This window comes from Protopterus annectens, chromosome 14.part0 (assembly GCF_019279795.1).
Source record: "Protopterus annectens isolate FY-2018-M chromosome 14.part0, PAN1.0, whole genome shotgun sequence".
NCBI lineage: Eukaryota > Metazoa > Chordata > Ceratodontiformes > Protopteridae > Protopterus > Protopterus annectens.
This window is the reverse complement of record NC_056748.1, coordinates 894,947,885-894,969,473: the sequence shown is the minus strand read 5'-3', so window position 1 is coordinate 894,969,473 and position 21,589 is coordinate 894,947,885. Positions and strand designations below refer to the sequence as shown.

The 21,589-nt window shown below is 37.9% G+C and overlaps 1 protein-coding gene across 2 annotated transcripts in view; it reads left to right on the top strand.

Annotated features, from left to right (window-relative positions):
- Positions 1–21,589, top strand: part of EXOC6 (exocyst complex component 6) — a 1,799,203-nt gene that overhangs the window by 1,187,519 nt on the left and 590,095 nt on the right. For both annotated transcript variants that reach the window (XM_044056688.1, XM_044056689.1), the window contains exon 17: positions 9,909–10,043. In XM_044056688.1, coding sequence (XP_043912623.1) covers positions 9,909–10,043 — 135 coding nt within the window. The remainder of the gene's footprint in view (positions 1–9,908; positions 10,044–21,589) is intronic.

Genomic DNA, 21,589 nt, shown 5'->3' with positions numbered 1-21,589 from the left:
AGTTGTAGCAGTGATGTAATGTTGTGGCACAGATTGGCTTGGCATGTTGAAATGCTGAATGAGGCATGCTAATGATCTGCTTTGCTTGAATTCTGCCCTGTAGTTTTGTGTATTATGTAGTGGCCCATTGCCTCATAAAATCAGTTGTTATAGGAAGTAACTACAGCTAATACTGGATGACATGCACTTTTTCTCAAATGGAGAATTAGAAGGGGAGAAAGATATCACCTGTCTGTATGCTTAGCATGTGATCATTGAGCTGCAGGCATGGTCAAATTCGTAAGAGGAAAAATACTGTGAGCTTGAACCTGTATTCCATCCATGTTGGAAAAAAATGGGTATAATTATTTTCTGTCTGTTTTTTGCATGGCTGGATTGCTAAGCCAAATTTTGTATTTCTTTGTAGATTACTAAAACAAAATGTTCAAGATTCTTTAAACTGTAAATAATCTGTTAATGTATGTCTTAAATTTACCGTTGCAGGTGAACATGTTAGGGGAGAATGTGCTTCAGTGCACAAAACTCTGTAAAGTGTTCTGCTGTTCCTTTAATTAATTGTGCACCAAAGTTTTTGTTAACTATACAGCCTTCAAACAGTAATGTGCTTGGTGAAGCAGAAAACTTTCATTGTTGCTTTGCTGTTTAATCATTTTCCTCTGGAAACATTAGTGTTTTATAAGAATTATAAATTGAGCTGACTTGAAAGACTGCTGTGCTTATAGCTGGCTTTATACATAGGCCAACTAGGTGGCCGTTAACACATGCTTACATTTTTTAACTGAATACGTCATATTTATTATTTATTTATATTTGTTTTTAAAACACCTTTATTGAATTATCACTTATGCCATAGGCAAGTTTACATTTATTTAAAAGTAATCAAACCATATTAACAAGTTCACATTTACAAACATTATACATCACATATAATCTTCTGTGCAATATAATCAGTCCAACATTACATAAGTTGATCAGTTCCTGCCTGCTGTTAAACCTTATTCCTCCTCCAAATCATTTTTCTGCATGTATTGTTCCCATAATTTCCATTGTTTATTATGTGATTTGCTGCTAACATTTTCTAAATATCCCACTTCCTATTCTTTTATCTTGGTTACAATTTTCATTACTTCAAGTGTGATTGCCTTAGACTTTGGTTTCCATTTTCTAGTAATTGCTTTGCTGGCAGTCACCAGAATTAAATTTAACAAGACCTTACTAGGCAATTCAGATCCTATGTCCAAGCTCAAAAAATCATTTCCTTAGTTACACTCATTTGCTCGCCCAGTACTCTTGAAAGACTACTCTGTAGAGAATTTTTAAAGTCTGTTAACTGATTACAGTCTGCAAATATAAGCTGGCGGTAACATTTTTCTTCCCCACTCCACCTCCAACATTTGCCATCTACCCAAGGAAAAATCCTGAGGTATAAAAGTACCTATGCAAACACTTCCAAGCAAAAATCGTAAATTTTCTAGACTTTGTTGCATATTTGGGAGCCATACATATGTCCTCCCATTGTTTATTTGTGAATTGTTTATCTAATCTCTCATCCAATCTTTTCTGACCTTCTGTGATTGATTCCTATAGTTATTGTGCAATGTTTTATATACCCTGCTAATTATCCTTTTTAACAGCAGCTTGTGTTCTAGAGGCAGCTAATAAAATCAAAACGGTGCAATTCCTCTATCCCTTTCTCTTTGTCTATACTCTAATATTAGTCCTTGATAGGGAAGACAGTCTCTAGCCTGCAGTCCAAATGTCTCATTGGCCTCTTCCCATTCTGTTACCTTTCCTTCTCTAACTATTTGTTTCCCAATATCTTGGTTCCTTTGCCAGGTTCCTCCAGTAAATTCAAGCCCCCTCATGCCTATTCTTTGTATCCCTAATTGCAGTCATCCCTATCGGCAGAATCTCCTTTCTCCATTCCCATGTTGGCTTAGTTCGTAGTGTACTTTTTGATACTTTATGAATATAATATTATGCATGATTGTTATTTTCTTTAAGGATCTGCATCCAGAGTCACACTCTTTCCTTACTTCTTGAATTCTGTTTCATCATCATCCCTTTCCACTTTGAATTGTAGTTTCTTTACTTGTGTTATGTGAAAGAGCCTTAACTATGTAGCTCTAAAATATCCGTTCAAATCAGATAATCCTAAACCTCATTATTCTATTGGAAAGCTCAACCTATCTCAGTTGACCCTTGCCCTCTTTCCCTTCCAGATAAAGTTATTCAACTCTTTATTAGTTGCCATCCACAACTTCTCTTCTCATTGATAAAATATGCCTGGCATGTGTATAAAACTAAAAAGACTAAAGACATTTTTACTGCTTGTCTCTTGCTATTCATATCTATAGGCAAAAGCTTCCAGTTTCTCAGTTTTTATTCTGTCTTTTGTTTAGGCTGTTCCCACGTATCCTTAGCTGTCATAACAGCATCCTTGTTAACCCTGATTCATAAGTACTTCATTTTGTCATGTTCATATAAATATGGGTATTGCTGAACCAATTTATGTGTGAATACATAGTTTATAGTTATAGCCTTTGTTTTATCTTCATTAATTTTATATCCCAAAAAAACCCGGAACTGTATCAGAATGTATCAGAATGTTCCACAACACTGAGATATCCTTTTCTGGTTAAGTCGGGTACAAAATAATATCACCTACAAATAAAGCCAGCTTTTCATGAATGCGATACCAGTTATATCCTCAGATTTCTGAGTCCCTTATTTATTTTGCCAGTGGTTGTAAGTATAACACAGTTAACAATGGGGAAAGAGGACATCCATGCCTGGTTCCTCTATTTAGACACAGCTTATCAGAGAGGAACCTTCCCATTTTGATTTTTGCATCCAATCCTTTCTATACCATCCTAATTAATGTTATTATTGTATCAGGAAATGCAAGTGCTCATTACCCTACTGTAAAATTCCAACTTACTCTGTCAGATGTTTTCTCTGCAACAAGACCCACCAACAACAGTGGTATTTTCTTACATTCTGCTTCCCCCTGGATCATCATTGTTGTATTAATGTTGTCAAATTTATCTCCCCTGCACAAAATCACATTGATCTAGATCTATCAATTTTGGCAACACCTCTACCATTATTTTAGCCATTTTAGACCTCAACACATTATAATCATGGTTTAAGATGAAATTGGTCTATATGAAGCTGGATTTGATAGGGCACTTTACCATTCTTAGATATCACAGCCAGCACAGTTTTTTTCCAAGATGTTGGTACTTCCCCTAGTTTTAAAATGCTGTTAAACAAAACCTTCCAAATAGTTATCACTTTCATTCTTCCAAGCTTCCAAACTCCACCAAAACGCCATCTATTCCTGAAGACTTTCCTGCAGATTGGTTATGCATCACTATTTTTATTTCATCTCATTTCTTAATTGTTGGGTCTTATCTACCTCTAACTTTGGCATATGTAAGTCTTCCATAAATATTTCCATTTCTTTTAATTTAATTTATTTCTTTGCTTTGTGCAAATTTTCATAAATTTTCCAAAATATCTCTAATAGCTTTAAAAGATCTTTGGTTATTATTATTATTATTATTATAGGCTCAATATGTTTGGCAACAACCCTTTCTACTTTTTCCAAAGTCATTGTGCCAAAGGTTTTTGTGCTCTGGAGTTACTGTCAAAAACAGTTGTTTAACAGCAATCTTTCTAAACTCATGCATATTATCTTTTCTCTTTTGCACTCTGCAATTGTCCCCCTTTTGTTCTGTGAGATTCCCCTTATTCTGTAATACTTTAAATCTTTGTCAGTCATTCTGCATAATTCATATTACTTCTTAACCATGTCTTTTTCTTTTATTTCTCCCCTATTTTAAATTCCACTTTCATTTTATCCCACTCACTAGCTACAACTTCTGGACTACTTTCTATCTTCCCTAATAAATCCCAAATAATTTTCACTATCCATTCCTTAAATTCCACTTTTTAACAGGTTAGGTAAGTAAACATCTCATCTTTACTTCATTACCCTGCATTTTTATCTTGGTAAGTATTGGATCTTAGTAAGTATTGATCGGAAATAGTTATTTGGATGCATGTCAAAGTTTTCAGTTAAATGAATGTGTTACTTTAAAACATAATTTCTGTCTAGTCTAGCCCATTGTACGTTAGGGGATATTATGTAAATTCTTTCAGAGTTCCTACTGCTGAATTCATATCTTCCATACCAAATAATTTCTTCAGAAACTGATCCTCTTTTGCTATATTTTCCCTTCTAAGCCCTCCATATACATCCTTGTTGCTGAAAATCAAATTCCAGTCTCCACCAATAGCTAACATTTCCTGCTGAAAGCTGATTATTTCTCCCAAATTTTTGTAAGCTCCATAATATCAGTTTTTGGTGGAATGTAAGTACATATCAGCATAATCTTCATCGCTTGCCAGTAGCCCCTTACTACCACAAATCTACCATTATTATTTTTTTCCTCTTCATTCACTAGTGGAACACTTTTAGCAGTTAGTATAAGTGCTTCCCTTTTCCTTTGTCCCTGAGCATCCATCCTGAAGTCCATTCTTTATCAAATTCACATGCTTATTTATTTCCAAATGTGTCTTTGTAGCACTGCTATGTGCACTCTGCATTTCTTAATATAATTAAATATATTTTCCTTTTTGTCTATATCTGTAAAACTATTCACATTCTAAGATAATATGGAAGGTGTCTCCTTTATAATAAGTCATTATTGTCACCTATTATATATTTCCAGCTTTTGTGATACATGCACCCACTAATGTTTGGCAGCTTGATCCTTTGTGCAGTTTTTTTCTTATCAGTATTGGAACCTGTGTCATGTTTTACAAGACTTATTGTTTTAATGAAAACACTCAAAAAACCAAACACACCCCCCAGAATACCCCATTACTTGTTAACTTAATACAAACACACAAAATGATGTTCATCTTCAAATAATGAAATTTCACCCTTCTAATAGGAACAATAATCCCAAAAAGACAGCTGCAAACACATGCCTTAACTAATCTAAAGTAGAGCTTATCCATAATTGGTTTGTTCTTTTATCTTTATTCCCCTCCCAGATGTGAAAAACAACTTGCATGTTTTTAGAAAACATTAACTTTTAGCCTTGAAGAAACCAGTGCTTTCTCTTTCTCTTATTGCCTGTCTGTTTATAGCTTCTTCCATTTTTTCCAGCCTTTTGTCATTTGAGTTGATATACCCCTTCTGTGTTTTATTTTAAACAACTGTGAGCACATTTGACTTATTTTCCACTAGATTACTGGAAGCCATCTCTTGCACCAAAGCCAGAGCTTGAACTGCTTTTAGCTGAGCAGTTGCAAGATTCTTCCAGTCAGTGTTTTCTCCTCACCTTTTCTAGTCAAGTTTCTTTCAGGCTCTCTTAGTTTCTTCCTTGCTGCTATCCTTCCTTGCTGGTATCCAGTCAGTGTACTTACTAGCCAGTAACTGAATTTAACTAAAAATTGCAGTGTTCCTGTCCCTTGTCTTTCACTTTCTTTTTTCACACTGGGAGACGTGAAGTTAAGCTTTTCATCAGTATGAAGCCATCTTGGAAAGCCAACATGGTTGCAGGTGGGAGACCTGAAGTTAAGCTGTTCATCAGTATGAAGCCATCTTGGAAAGCCAACATGGTTGCAGGTCCTTCTGTGTGGTGTTTGCATGTTCTTCCTGATTTTGAGTCAGTTTTCATCAGTTATTTTGGTTTTCTATAACACCTCAAAGACTTATCATGGGTGAATCAGCATTTCTCCAATCTGCCTGTAGGTAACTATGGGAATCTGAAGGGTGGCACAGTGTGTATTGAGAAATGTCTCCTTATCACCTGCAAGAGCTTCTCTGGTTCTGGTTTCCTCCCACATCTCAAAGACATGGCAGCTGGATTAGCAGTTCTGAATTGTCCATGGGTGGTTGGTTTGTTACAGAAGACAGGCTTGGCAATCTATTTCCTTCCATTACTTACCTAGCAGATTTTATTGTTGGCATTGACTGTTCAAGCAGTTGTATCTGTAAGAGTCTGATGTGGCTCAACACACTAGATAAGTAGATAGAAGCATGCAGTGTCAGTGTGTGTTTGTGTGCACATGCATGTTGTGATAGAACTGTTTTCTTTGTGCAGATTCTGAGTGCGTGAAAAAAATCATTATTGCATATTGTGATAGAGCTGGCGTGTCAAGTGTGTTTGTAATGTGCATGTGTGTGAAAGTATTGTCACTGATTTTTATCTTTGGGCATGCATAGTATTGAAGGGGAACATGCAGTCTTCTGAGCAGCAGTAAAATAGTTATCAAGTAATTGTCTTCCAAGAATAATGACTAAAATGCATCACAGAGCATCTTGATCCTCAGACCTAGTGGGGGCCTGGTGGCCCCCGCACTCTTGGCTGTATAAGATGATTTTAACACAGGTTTGTTGGAGAACTCCCATCCTTAGCCAGTGACCTAGACCCACCAAGTGTAAAGCTGGCCAGGCTGAGAAATATACAGAAGGTTCCTAATACTTGTGTGGGAGTTATGCACAGTTTAGTCATTCTTTTATTTATTTGCTTACAATTAAATTTTAGATGAGTGTATAGAAGGTTGATGTAACCTGTACGAAGTCTCGGGTCATTGTAGTTAAATAAATGTTCCTCATAATCAAACCACAAGAGGTTTGCGCAGAAGGTTGTCATAGCTTGTCTAGGGGCATTGCACTGTCTGGTAGCAACAGATGGGAATGCATTACTGGAATCTTGTTACACTTTATAATTAAGTGTCACACATGCATACTGGTGGCTATCATTGTGGCAACAACTTGAAATACATGATTGTGGACATTTCCTCTTTCACTTTTCTTAAACAAATACCAGAAAGGTATATAGAAGATCACCAACTTTATTTGTAATTGGGGCTGCAGGATCGATTCTCAGATATGATGTATGTATCCTCACAAACATTTGTCTTTTAAGTTTATTGGGAAGTAGTGTTTTGCCAGCTTTGAACATTAAGCCCTTGATTCAACTTATTTCTTCATTGGAAGAAAAAGAAAAATAAGACTGAATTTCATTATTTACTCATAATTTTTGTTTAGGGCATCATTTGATTAAAAGGTTAGGAGTCTCTAAAATTCAGCATAGACCATCTAGGAAACCATGGTTTCAGGGGGCCTAGGACTTCTTTCATTTATATCTTCCACACTTCTTATTGTGTAATCATTTAGGGTGCATTGAAAGGATGCAGGAAATGGGTTAAGGTCTATTAGTGTGCACCTAAGCTGTTGTAGCAAGATACAATATTTGGGATGATGAGGGCTGCCCATCTTCAGATAATGCAGTAGAGGTTACTGTGGTCAGGAAGGGTTATCAAATTCAGATTTGTCTTATCCTTTCTGTTTTTTGGTAGGACCCTGGAAATCAGGGGAATGAGTGGAAATGAATACAGGAACCCCTTCACTCCAAGCACTGGATGCCCAGGCCTTTTTGTAAGGTAAATATGAGCAGAACCTTTTGCCTTGTTAGTTTAGAGGGGAAGCAATGAAGTACACAAAGGGCACTATCCCCCATTGTGTCAAGGTACTGAAGGCCCATGGATCCAGTATGCATTTATGAGGGATATCAGAAGATCTGCTCAGATGATTTTTTAGGGCATTCTGCTCCAATAGTCTGTTGAAGGAGGAAGGTCTGCTGGAGAGCTGCTTCTTAGACTAGCACTGCTAGTATCCTTAACTAATAAGAATTGGTGTCACACCCTACTTACTGATTATTACACAAAGATGGTGTTGTCTATATGTAAAAATCTTTCCTTAATCATAGCATCTCTTCGGCAATCATTTAGTCAAAAGGTTGGGGGATAAAAACTCTAAAATTCACTTTAGAGCATCTGCAAACCTGAGATCTTAGCTGTTTTTTCTTGTGTGTGGAGTTTGTCCTTCCCCTGTGTCTGTCTGGATTTGTACATCTGCTCTGGTTTCCTCCAATACCCTAAAGTCATGACATAGGTGACCTTCATTTCTTGCAGTGTATGTTTGTGTGTCTTGTGATATATCTACCTGGGTTGTCCATGGCAATATTTATGTGCTTGGATGAAAACAAATCAATGTATCTTTTGATAGACTTGGCTTCCATGGACAGTTATATTCCACAGTTTGGGTGCATTGAAAGGATGGAGGAAAAAGCAAAGTTGAGGAATTATGTTTTTTTGTTCAGGCTGCTAAAAAACATCTAAAATGGACCTCATTGAATAAAAAAAATGTTTAAAAAAAACTTCCAAACTGGACCTCAGAACATGTAGATCCCCCCATGGCTTCTGGAAGCTAAATGCCTAGTTCCCTGGCTTAAATCAGTTATAATTAAAATTCCAGTACAAACCGACCTTCTGGAATTAAAACACTGGTTCACCTCTAATAATCTCCTCCCCCTACCACCACTATGACATAAACACACAAAGCAAGGCTGTGTTATTTGGTATGAAGAAATTACTTCTGAAAAGTCCCAGCTTGCTCATGCTTTTTGACCAGCACAGCAACCAACAACCTTATTTGACACTACCACTTCTTTTGGATATGTAAGCATCTAGCTGATCCATTCTCTTAACTTTCAAAAGCATATTCAAAACTTAGATCTAAAATTAGATACCACATTTCTGGGCTCAGAAAATATCTCCCATGCTTTTGTCACCACCTAGGCAGACATTTTACCCTAGACTGGCTGTGGCTGTACTGCTTATGGCATTGGCAAACTGCCATTAATGGTGAACGTACTTTATATGAAATAATAAAATGTTTTTTTACGTAGTATGTTTGTGCTAATTGAGAATGTAATGGCACTGAAACGGACTAAACATGTGCATTTGCAGGAATGTACTGTGGAAAACAGCAGTAAAAGATATCAGCCAAATGTAAGCAACATGAATTTTCTGTGATGGATACATTTATGCATCAGAATGAGAGCTTAAGTTGGCACTACACAGTGAAGAATTTATCTCCTGCATAGCTTTACTGTCCCTTCTGTAAACAGGGTGTTATTTGGTAGTGGCCCTGTGTCTAGCATAAGGCTTTCTTGTATGGGAATATTTTTGTACTGAAGGGATCCTACACTGTACTTGAAGTATTTTTCTTGTAACCTAGTACAGCTTAGTCATTGAACTCCTTATTCCAAATTTCATCACTCCTCCCCAGTTACTTTCCTATGCACATCACATTGCTCTTTCACTTGCTGTAAGTCATTCATTTGGGGGTTCATTTATCTTTTTTCTAGCTGCAGAGCATCATGCATTTGTTTTCATAAATGGGAAGTGACTAATTTTTCTAGGTCTTTTCAGCATTTGTTCTCTTATTTATTTATGCAGTAGCTAGGTTCCCACAAATGTGAGTTGATTCTTAAAACTGTGTTGCTGAATGTATAATACATACGTACATATGTACATACTGTTTTTATGATCATCTGAGCCCTGCTAATAGCCTATTATCAATATACCAATGGGAAACTTAGAATTAATTATGACAAGAAGCCTAAAATATGGACGCAGTCTTTATTTTATTTGTTTTTATGGTAAGCACCGTACCACTAAAAGAAAGTATACTTGATTACTGCACTTACTTTTGAACACCTGTCAATCCAACTGTTTATGTCGACTTGAAAACTTATTTGTTCAGTAGATAATGGGTTATGATACAGTAAAGTTAAATTCTGTTTTGTGGCAATTAATATATTAGTACCTATTTTATTCTAAGTCACTGTTGTCAGACTTAATAGAATAGATAGTCTGATTTGCCAACACCCAAGAGCCAAATATGTGAACTTTTATAGTCACATCTTTTAAGTAATATTTCTTGCATGTAACTTAACATAGTGCACTGAAAGGTAAGTACTAGCAGTGTGAAATGTGAAGTTTTTTTTTAACTAATTAGATGCTGTTTTGTTTTTCAGCTGGTACAGATTATTATTAATACAACACATCTGGAACAAGCGTGTAAATACCTTGAAGACTTCATAACAAACATCACAAATATTTCTCCAGAGACAGTTCACACTACACGGCTTTATGGCCTGTCTACATTTAAGGTAAGTAAACATAAAGAAGATGTTAAGGTAGGAAATCTAATGCATATTGTTGCATTTGGAGAGGCAAACGGTCTTAAGTACAGAAAGTGGTAGTGCTTTTATTTGTGAGACAGTAATTAATTGAAATCTACCACGCCAGTGCCAACAAGATAAAAAAAATGCAACCTTTTAGAGAGAACGTTTGTTGGACAAAGTTGCTGAGATTGAGGATTTGACATTCCATGATGCTAATCAACCTTAAAGATAAAGTGCAGAGCTGCAAGAAGCCGAACCTGTATATGAAGTTGTGAATGTTTGTTTTTTAACATTTACAGATGCCCAGTTGTTGATCTTGTTTGTACTGGAAATTGAGTGTTATCAGATTTGAGGGATGAGCTGAATAGGAAACTGTATGTCACACAATACCCTTTATTTTAGACAGTTGGATGTGATTAAAGATCTCATAGAGTGTAGACTATATCCTCACTGTCACTGTGTTAATTATTCACCATCAGGACAAGCCTACAGCTGTCATATGGTGTGAAAAGTGAAGAAATATTTGCAAAACTGAAGAAATGTATTGGGAAAAGGGCTTACATGTTTGCACATACATACCTTTTTTCTCTGTATAAATGATCCAGATGATGCCACCAGGAATCGTTTAGTGTCAAGGAAGTTTAACAGAACGTTAGAAGTTTGGATTTCATTTTGTCAGTGCCATTAGACCAGCTAAGAAACTTGAAAGGTGCAATGTGCTACATTCTTGCACATGACAAGGGAGGAATACTTGAAAGTATTTAATAATTTCACTTTCACTTGAAGAAGGCAAAACAGCAGCAAACAATAACAGAAATTTAGGAATGAATGTGAACCTAAAACAAATTTGGTGGGGTTTTTTTGCCATTTGCTCTTTGCAAGAGTATAAAATCTTAAAAGGACTGTAGATATTTGTATTATTGAACTTTACAATCCTGCAAAGACTTTTAATTTAGTAAGTTGCATGATTCATTGAGAAAGAGGCTGGAGATTATAAAACTGTGCATATGTACACATCAGTTGAGATTACTATTACTCTGTTAAAATAATTAATTTGTGGAGAAAGATATGTGTAAGATAATCTGTTAGGTAAAACATCAGAAATAAGAAATAAAGTGATAAAATGTCTGCAGAAGTAGTGCCCTGGAAAATAAGAATGATCTTTGTGAGAATGATGAAAAACAACCACAAGTCTCAGAAAAAAATATTGCACAATTAAAATTCAAACCTTTTGCACTTGGTGTGGTTGTAAGCATGTTAACTGCCTTCAGTAAATCATGTAGAATCTGTTCCAGAAAAATGTATTTTTGAAGATTAGTAGAAGTATCAGCAAGTGCATTTAATAGAATTTACACAGGTTCATAGGTACTTACTAGGCTATTCATCTAGTAGGATCTTATGATCTTAGCCTTATATTACCCACGGTAGCTTGTAGAACTCATATTTTGCATACAAGTAAACCAGAGATAGGCTGAACAAGGCTACATTTAGACATTTACATGTTTCACCTATCCATGGGGACAGGGTGATAAACCAGGGGTGAATTTGTAGTTGCCCAACCATTTGACAAAAGCACTTTGAATAGACTGCTTTATGTCGAGTTGTGGAGTGGAAATAAAAGTTATTTGTATGATGGGTACATGTTCCTCCGGCATGTTCTATTTATTTGCAAAACAGCTTGAGATCCCTTGAGCAGATGTTTATGATACCACTGGAGTTGCAAATATGTAGTAATAGGTGTGACAGAATAGGGTCTGTTGAATCTCTATATGCAAGGCAGAGGCTGCCTCTCAGTAGCCTATGTGGTACTGAAGAGAGGGATAAGGTTTTGAGACGGCCCTCTATATATATATATATATATATATATATATATATATATATATATATATATATGTGTGTGTGTGTGTGTATGTATGTGTGTGTGACGTATATATTTTGTGAGAAAACACTGTGGTCTTCCAGTTGTAATAAGTGTTTGGACAAGTGTATATACTGAAGGGGGCAGTTTCAATTATCAGCCTCATGAGTGCTGAGTGTTGTGAAACAGTTGCATCCCTGGATCTGGACACAATAATTTTAGATATAAACTGTGCAATCAAAAAGGACTTCCGTATATTAGTGGGTACATGGTGATAAAAAGACAGCTCATTGCCTACATAGGCTTCCAAGTCCCTAACTATGGGATTCATTTTTAGGGATGCATTGCCAACAAAAAAAAATCAAAAATGTTGAACATATTGAACAGAACTTGGCAGTGCCAACAAAAGAGTTCTGGTCGGTGCTCCTGGAGTGAAAGTAGCTGAGCCATTGAAGTCTAAAAATACATCAGAAGCATTATGACAAAACTCCAAATCAGATTGGACTTCCAAGATGGCCACACATTGAGTACCAGCTTAATTTCAGCTCTCCCAGTGTGAAAACAAAAAGTCAGAAGAGAGAGCCAGTAAACTTGTATTTCTGGGTAAATTTCAGTAACTTGCTAGTAAGTGTACTGCTTGGATGCCAGCAAAAAAAAGAAATTCAGAGCATCTGAAAAAGTCAGTCACAAAAGATGAGGAAAAACGCAGATGGGGAAGAATTTTTCAGCTGTTCAGCAAAAAGCAGTGCAAGTTCCAGATTTTATGCAAGACGTGACTTCCGGTAATCTAGAGCAGTGATATCAAACTCAAATTACCACTGATGCTGAGGAGTAACAAGCACAGGCAAGGGCCATGATCTCCTAAGACAAAAAAAAAATCCTGACAGTGCAGCTAAAGAAGTAATTTAGGTGTTTCCCTTATCTATAGTTATGCTAGTCTGAGGGCTGTTTGAGGTCCAGAAGCTGAGAGTTTGAAATACAGGATCTAGAGGAAATAATTAGTCAGATGTACTCACAGTTGATTAAAATAAACAAAACACTGAAGGAGTGTATCAGCACAAGTAATAAAAGGCTGGAAAATGGAAAAAGCTTTAAACAGATTGCCATGAAAGAAGATACTGCCAGCCCAGCTACCTGAAACTTGTAAATAATTATATGTCATTTGTGAATATCAACATGATTTATATAAAAGAGTGGCAAACGGAGATACTGCCAGCACAGCTGTCTGGAATTTTGTAAATAATATGTCTTTTGTGAATATCAATATCATCTGTATAAGATTCTTATGTTACAACTGTATTAGAACTGAATGTCATGTGTATATCTAACTTGTTTGTACAGACGTGTGTTAATTCATTCATTCCAATGAAGCTCAGGAAGTTTGCACTGTAACTTCCAATGTGCGGAGCCTAAGCCTTTTGACAGAATCAGATTGTTCTCACGTTTCAAACAAATGTTCATATTTCTGGAACCATAGGAATTATGAAAGAAGTATAAATGGCAAACCCTTCAGCACAAAACATTTTATAGCGGTAGTATATTTTTAGGTTCTAGGTCTTGAGCTGAATTTTATAAGTCACAGTAAACGCAGTAACTATTACGTTTGTACTATTTTGTAAACAACTTATAATCGCTCAACTACTCAAGTTACACACATATTGTCAGGAGCATTTTAGTCATCTTGCTGAGAGCGTTCATATGAGGCTAAGGAGTTCTGTCTGTGCTATTTGTTTGTGGAGATATTTAGAAAAAATGAAAATCATATCTATATAAATTAATATCATAAAAACAACAGTTAATATCTCTTTACCTGCACTAAATTGATTTTGCCATTGTGTAAGCTTTAAGATGAAATCTTTAAAAACCTTGTACGTAGCATGTTTTTGGAATTGTTGATGAAAATATGAAGAAGCAATATTTGACACCTAGAGGCATCCGTAGGATGTAATAAGTTAAAAAAGGTATTTTATAAAGTACTGACCTTACAGATGTATCCACAGTGTGACCTGCTGGAAGAGAACTGAAGTGTACATGCACTGTTGTAACTGTTTAAATGTATATATTTTAACAGTGGAAACTGGAATACAGGAGGTTAACCTCAGTCTAGTAAATTTCAGAAAAATAGCTGAAATTAAATTACTTTATGGTAGCAAGGAGACACAACACAATGTGCTGAGAGGATTTCTGTATTGTCTTGGAAGTCTTTTATTGTTTTATGACTTCCAGCATTTGCCAAAGATCTGAGGAAAAGCCCTTGTCTATATATTTTTACAGATAGATGCTAAATTCTGCCAGCTACCATCAATGGTTGTTTTGGGCCTGGAGACTAGAAGTCAGAAGACAAGAAATTATGTCATTCTGCAAGGTAGCTCAGCAGTAATATTTGAGATATTAATTTGCGAGGTCTCTGGGAGAGAGAGACATCATTTTGTAGTCTGTCTTGGTCCTGACAAGAAGACCCATTCACCACACGTCGGCCTTGCTCTGTAGTAATTTCTTAGGTTATAGTAATTCTCTTAGATATAGTCAGGAATATACCTAAGCTTAGCTTAGATATTTTTCTTAATTTATTTGAGACTGTCCTGCAATGTCGTTTTAAATATTTCCTGTGATTTTGAACTCATGTCACTGTAAATATATATTTAGTATGTTCTTGTTCTTTTATTATTAAATATATTTAAATCTTTCATTGTGGCTGATTTGTGCAGAGATATTTAAGTTCTGAGAGTACTTGCATATTTATTTGGTGACACTGTGTAGGCCACTACTAATAGCCTTGCTCTTGGTCAAACTACCATTTGTATTAATAGTAATATTACACAGTAAGATTGGACACCCTTTGTTAAGGGACTTAAGGTAGCTGATAAAAAGCTGGCTGGTGGCAATACTAACTACCTTATAGTCTCGGCAAAAGGGGGCATAGTTAGTAAACCTGTGCCAGCCTTTCCCAGGTGAGTGTGTGTGTGTGTTTGTGTGTGTGTGTGTGTGTGTGTGTGTGTGTGTGTGTGAGCTACTTGGGCAGAGACGTGAAGCACTGGTTGGACAGAGAAGGGTGCTGGAGGTCTTGGCCAGTCAGCTGAGATTTCAACTGTATAGCTGTGCCAGTGGGTAGTCTTATTGGGGATCTGGAGAAAGAGGGAGAAACCAGCTGTAGACTGACTGTGGTCTCTGTGTTCTATTAACAGAAATTGCACTTGATGCAGAGAGCTACATCTGGAAATACTGTGTGTGTACCTGTAATCCTGTCAGTGTACGTCCCCCACTGGTGCCAGTGGTGAGGATTACTATTGCCAGTGGTGGGGCGTCATACAGATATTCAGATGAGGTGGTAAAATTGCAAAAATCAGAGATCAAAATGAAGAAAAGTCTAGCTGAGTATAAGACTGCTCAGTAAGAGATGTTTCAAAAAATAATAGCATTAGAGAACACAGCACATAGGGAAAATTTTATGCTGTACCAGAGAAATTAGTAGGAACAGATAGTATTAATTTTGTGAAGGCAGCACAAATAAGCAACTTGACTGGCATTCCACAGCAAGAGTTAATTGAAAGGGCACTTATGCATATGCTCCATACCTGGCCATGAGAAAGCAACTTAGACCTTTATTAGTAAAGATGCAATCCTAAAAGCGAAGGAGTTGATTCTGTGGCAGAAGGACAATGTACTAGAAGTGAGAGACAGTAGAGTGCTTATGGAAAATGATTACTCACTTTACAACAGGCAGAAGAGGAGTAAATTTATTCCACTAATCAAGGAATGTCGAGAAGCAGTCATGAGAGTCAAGCTGCTGTACCCAGCTATTTTTAGAATATTCTTTTCTGGAGGGACAAAATCATTTTTGATGGAGAGCATTCTAAGGAGGAAATACAAATGTTTGTCCAGCAAAAATTGATCAATGAAACAAAAGGATATTTTGCTTCTTGTTCCTCTGGCAGTAAAGATGATAAAGAATTTTGCCAGTGAAACCTTTTCCAGTGTTTCAAAAGACAATGTTTGAGAGACAGAAAAAAGCACAAGAGTTGACTAGAAGAACCTGGAGTATGTTAAAAATGAAACAGAGACTGTATTTTCGGAGATGGAGATCAACAGGAAGAAAACCAGCAACTCAGAAGCTGACAAATAAATGTGGGATTACAAAGCATTAATTATATTTGTGAAATGTGGCAGAACAAGAACTTTTCTGACTTTGTTAAACTTTAGGGGACTATAAAGCATATGCCCTTCTTCATGTCATTAATATTTGAAAGAACATTTAGGAAGGGGGAAGACAAAGGAAAGAGTTTAATTGTAAGTAAAACAAAATTTTGTTCTTAACAGTAGTATTTTTATAATGCATGATGTATTCTGCATCCTATAGAGTACAATTTTCTCAGTTATTTTAGAGTATGCTGGGGATACTAAAGTAAACAGGTGTCCCTGTTTTTTTTCCTTCTTTCTTTCTCCTTTTTATGAAATATAGGCACTGTAAGATAAAAAAGAAGAAAAGTCTGGTAAAAAAAAGCATGATACAAGAAAATGTGATGCGCTTTTTCTCACTGTTGCATAGAGGAATGACTGGATTATCGGTCCATGGCTTGATCTAGTAACTAGTTTTAAGAGAAAGCAAATAAAAAAGAACATTGAATATAATAAAAAGTTTTTCTCTATCAAATAAATTTGTGTTTGTAAAAGCAACTCTCCATCTGGTTACCATGTCTCCATGGAGACAATTTGATAATGAACAGTAAAACCAGAATGCCTCTTTGTAGTTTATTGGCCGTTTGGGCAATTTTCCCATATCTTTCAACCTTTTGGTTTAAAAGCACTCATTTGTGATTGTTTTCCATCTTTACTGAACCTAGTGTAGTCCAGATAGAGATTTGCTGTATCCAGGACTACTTGTAAGTTTCTGAGCCCCCCAAGCCTTTCTGTGTTGGAGGGAAACCTTCTAGCTTATCAGTGGGAGTGGTAAGCAGTAGGTAGCTGTTCTACCACAAGAGTGGTTTCTGGCCAAGAAATTGTAGTTTATTGGCCATTTGGGAAGTTTTTCCATCTCTTTAAACTTTCTGGTTTAAAAGCCCTAGGTAGCGTATCTACCACAAGGTCCAGGTACAGATTCTTAGTTTTAGCACTTGAATTTGTTTATTCGTGCTCAGCACTTGTTCAGAACTTGTTGTTAGCACTAAATAAGCTACAAATTACTACAGCACTCAACCTTCCTCTTTACCTAGAGGAAAACAGTTTTTGTACTTGAAAAACAGCTCTTATACTCACTTTCCTCACTTGTCTAGAGGAAAGTAGTTTTTTTATTCAGGCATGTCCAAGGGTCAGCTCCCAGTGTTCTCTCCTGTCTATCTGATGAATCTGGGCATCTTGGGGCAATACAGCAATTGCCTCATGTACACAGACAACCCTCTCCTCCTACCACAACCAACAACACCACAACCTGTGAGAGATGCACTTATCTAGTCAAACTGGAGGTAAAGCTGTCTCCAACCAAGACTGAACTTGACAGTCAAGAGGAGAAGGTAAACACTTGCACCACACCACACTCATCACATAGTCCCACTAAACCTACACCACCAAAATCCACACATAGAAACACAAAAACATTCGCAGAGGCTCTCAACAATAATCTGCTCAAGCAACAGAGACCTCCAAAGCAGAAAAGCAAGCGACCTCCACCCCCCCCCAGAACTACTCAAATGACACATAGCCCACAGACTCAGACTCAGTGTGCCAGTAAACCACAGCCCATAAGGCAAACCAACGCACCCAACACACTAGTCATAGGTGACTCTATATAGTCAGGCACACTGATGTCCCACTCACCAGGCTAAACAAGGAGAAGGTTACTGTCAGCTGCCTGTCGGGTGCCAGGATCCGCCACATAACCCACGCACTCAGGTACCTCCACAACAAGTACAAATATGACTCTGTCATTGTTCATGTTGGTGTGAACGACCTGAGACATACCTCCCTGGACTACATGAAAAGAGACATGGAAGAGCTCTCTGATCTTGTAGCCCAGGCAGGTATGACCCTAGCCCTGAGTAGCATCCTGCCATCACCCAGAATGATACCGCAGTGCAAGGACAAGATGATTGACTTCAACAATTGGCTAAGCTTCTGATGTCATTCTAAGGGGATCCAGTATCTGTCTGCCTGGGGCGACATGGTCGACAGACGATGCTTTGCCAGAGATGGCCTGCACCTGTCACCTCTGGGATTCCAAATACTGGCTAAGGCTCTTGCCGCCCCTATAGTGCCTTTTTTAGGCAGGGTTTAAATGGCAAATTCACCACCATAACAGGAACAGGCAAGCAAAAACTGAGGGTAATGCTACTCAATGCTAGAAGTCTAAATCTCAAAATGCACTCACTCGAAGCACTCCTTAAAATGGAGAACATTGATATCTGTGCAGTGACTGAGATCTGGTTCTAGGCTCTAGAGAGCACCCCTGCGTTACTAAGCTATAACTCATACCACACTTTTCGGCCATCTAACCAGGACCAGAACACCAAAGACGGAGGTGTGGCCATATTCATTAAGAATATCCACACCTCCAGGCTAGTTGCACAGCATAATGCATCCGAGGTTATCCAACTTCAACTAACTCTGGGCAAAACTGCAAACCAAATTGTAGCTTGCTACAGATCCCCCACCATGCCCCAGTATTCCCACTCCTCTTTTCTTAATATACTGGAATATATTAGGGTTCAACCAAACACCCTAAAAATGGCCGATTTCAACTACCCTACCATTAACTGGGAAAACTACACATGTACTAACTCCTTCGCTTAACGCTTTCTGGAATTCATAAATTCCAATGCCCTGGATCAGCTTATCCACACCCCCACCAGGGGCAACAGTATCCTAGATCTAGTCATTACCAACATGAGTGACCGGTGTTACACACCTGAAGTCAACTTCTCATTGGTCATATCTTACCATAAGCTAATCACCCTAGATGTCCGCATCCTGCCCCCACCCACCATTAAGGAAACCACACTAAACAATTTCTCCAAAGCCAGCTTCATACTTCTTAAGACAGAAGTGGCGAACTTCATGACACCCATGCAGATGGACTACAGTTACGACTGCTGACACCTACACAAATGCACTCTGTAAGCACTTAGTGCATGGATCATGCTATGCCAAACAGAACCAAGATGCTATCCTCCAAAAAAAGGAAGCCAACCTGGTGGTCCCCTGCCAAAAACAAACTCTACAACAGAAGGAAGAAACTGTTGTAAAAGAGAGTAAAATCCCATGAGTGGGGGAGCTCCCTGGTCAGCCTCAGTAAGAAGCTGAGATCCCTTATAACATCCTCCAAAGCTAGCTACGAAAACAAAATCGCCACTGATTCTAAGGGCAACCACAAAGCATTCTTATAGCTATGTCAATAATCTCAATAGAAACACCCAGATCTGCTCTGAGTTACAGCACAACAGCATGAAAATTACAGAACCAACTGATATTGCCAACATCCTGGCAGATATTTTCACTGTTAACTTTACCCCCCTCACCCCCTACAGGGCCCATATCTATACAGGAAGAATGCAGAATCCCTGTAATTACATCTGTGCAGGTAAAAGCTGCACTCTCTAAAACCAAAAACACAGCATCCATGGGGCCGGACAGCATTCCAGGCTGCGTTTCACATGAACTTCAGAACGAGCTGGCTCCCCACCTAAGCACCATTTTCAGTCATAGTCTCACGTCAGGCTTTGTGCCCACTGAATGGCACACAACAACAGTTATCTCACTCCACAAAGGGAGAGCCACCATTTATCTTGGAAACTATCACCCTATTAGCCTGACGAGCCTGGTCTGCAAGGCCATGGAATGTATCACCATGGACCTCATAAACAAAGACATTGGTAACCTCCAAACTCTGGACTCCACCCAGTTCGGGTTTGTGAAAGGCAGATCACGCCTTCTGAATCTGATCGACTTCTTTGAGGCAGTCCCCACGCCGTAGATGAGGGTAAGGTGGTTCACACAGCCTATCTTGACCTCGCAAGGCTTTCGATACCATCCCCCATTCTGGAATTATAGCTAAACTCACTAAACTATGTATAAATCCCTACGTCATAAGATGGGTTACCAACTGGCTCACTGACAGAACCCACACTGTAAAAGTTGCAGACTCCAAATATGACTTCTAACCAGTGACAAGTGAAGTACCACAGGGTTCAGTCGTGGGACCTCTCCTGTTTGGTATCTACTTCTCTGAAGTACAGGCTAACACAGAAGGCCTCTGGCTAACGAACTTTGCAGATGAATGCAAACTAGGAGCTATAGTCGAATCCCTAAATGATGTGGACATCCTACAGAAGGGCCTCACTGAGACAGATGCCTGGTGTCAGAGGCATTGCCTCAAGCTCAATGCCAAAAAGTGCATTGTCATCCCCTTTGGTAAAAACTCTGTACCCATGAACTACCAAATAAACGACAGTCTACTTAATGCAGAATGTGTGATAAGAGACCTTAGGACCCAGGTGGACAGTAGTCTCTCCGTTGATAATCACATCGCCACAGTAGTCAGGAAATCCTTCTATGTGGCACATCTCATCACAAAAGGGTTCTCATCCAGGAAAAAAGAGATCATTGTTCCCCTCTACTCGGCACTCATTAGACCCATTATAGAGTACAATGCCCCTTTTGGAATGTACCTTACAATACATCTGCAGCAGCTGGAAAGGCCACAGAAGTAGAGGATTACTGACCTCAAACAGATGCCCTACACGGACCGTCTCGAAAAACTCCAGCTTTACTCTGGCGCATATCACCTACTCCGAGGAAATCTCTGCTAAACATAAAGCTATGTTAAACCTAGAGCTGTTGGACATGCAACACCTAAAGAAATCCCAATCTTTCCGAGCTACACACTCTAGGGACCTAAACCTTGTCACCACTATAAACAGCACATGCTGGAGGGATAGATTCCTGTCCCAGAGACTTCCTATTCCCTGGAACAAGCTACCCATTTGTGTCAAGCAAAGTTCTTTATTAGCACTCTTCTAGAAAAATCTTGATGAGTGGATGAGAAATAGGAAATACACCCCAGGGATCACTTCTGTGGCTCTGCTCGACAGGGGCACAGGAAATTAACTTTCTTGGGTGGCGTAAGCCAGGGAACCTTGTTGGCTAGGCTTACGTAGGCCCTTGAGCCAATAGCCTAGTACCTACATATGAACCTATGAAGCATTTTACACATAAACTCAATTTGAATTATGTGATGAATGATGTTAATTTACCAAATAAAGTTTTTAGGAAACCTTCTACTTTCAGTCCTTCCCTTAACAGTACTTTAAATGTATTTGAAAAAAAAATGTTAAGAAATTTGTGAACTTCTAAGTCACAAAACTAAGAATAGATATTTTAATTTAAGTAAATAAGAAAGACAAGTTCTGATTGAATTGAAAAACAATAGTAATGTGAGATTTATGGAGGCGGATAAAGGCAGGGGTTTGGTGATAATGGGCCAAAACAAATGTATAGATGCAATGGAAGGTATGATAAATAAAGATAAATATTTAAGAGCTGGTTTGGAGTAAGAGAAAAAATGTTATAGTGCTATTTCATCTTTTTTATTATGACTGTCTTATGGATGGTAAAATTGAAGCAGACCTGTATGATTTTTTTATTGGTACAGAAACCAATATTAGGTGTTCTCTTTGGAATACCA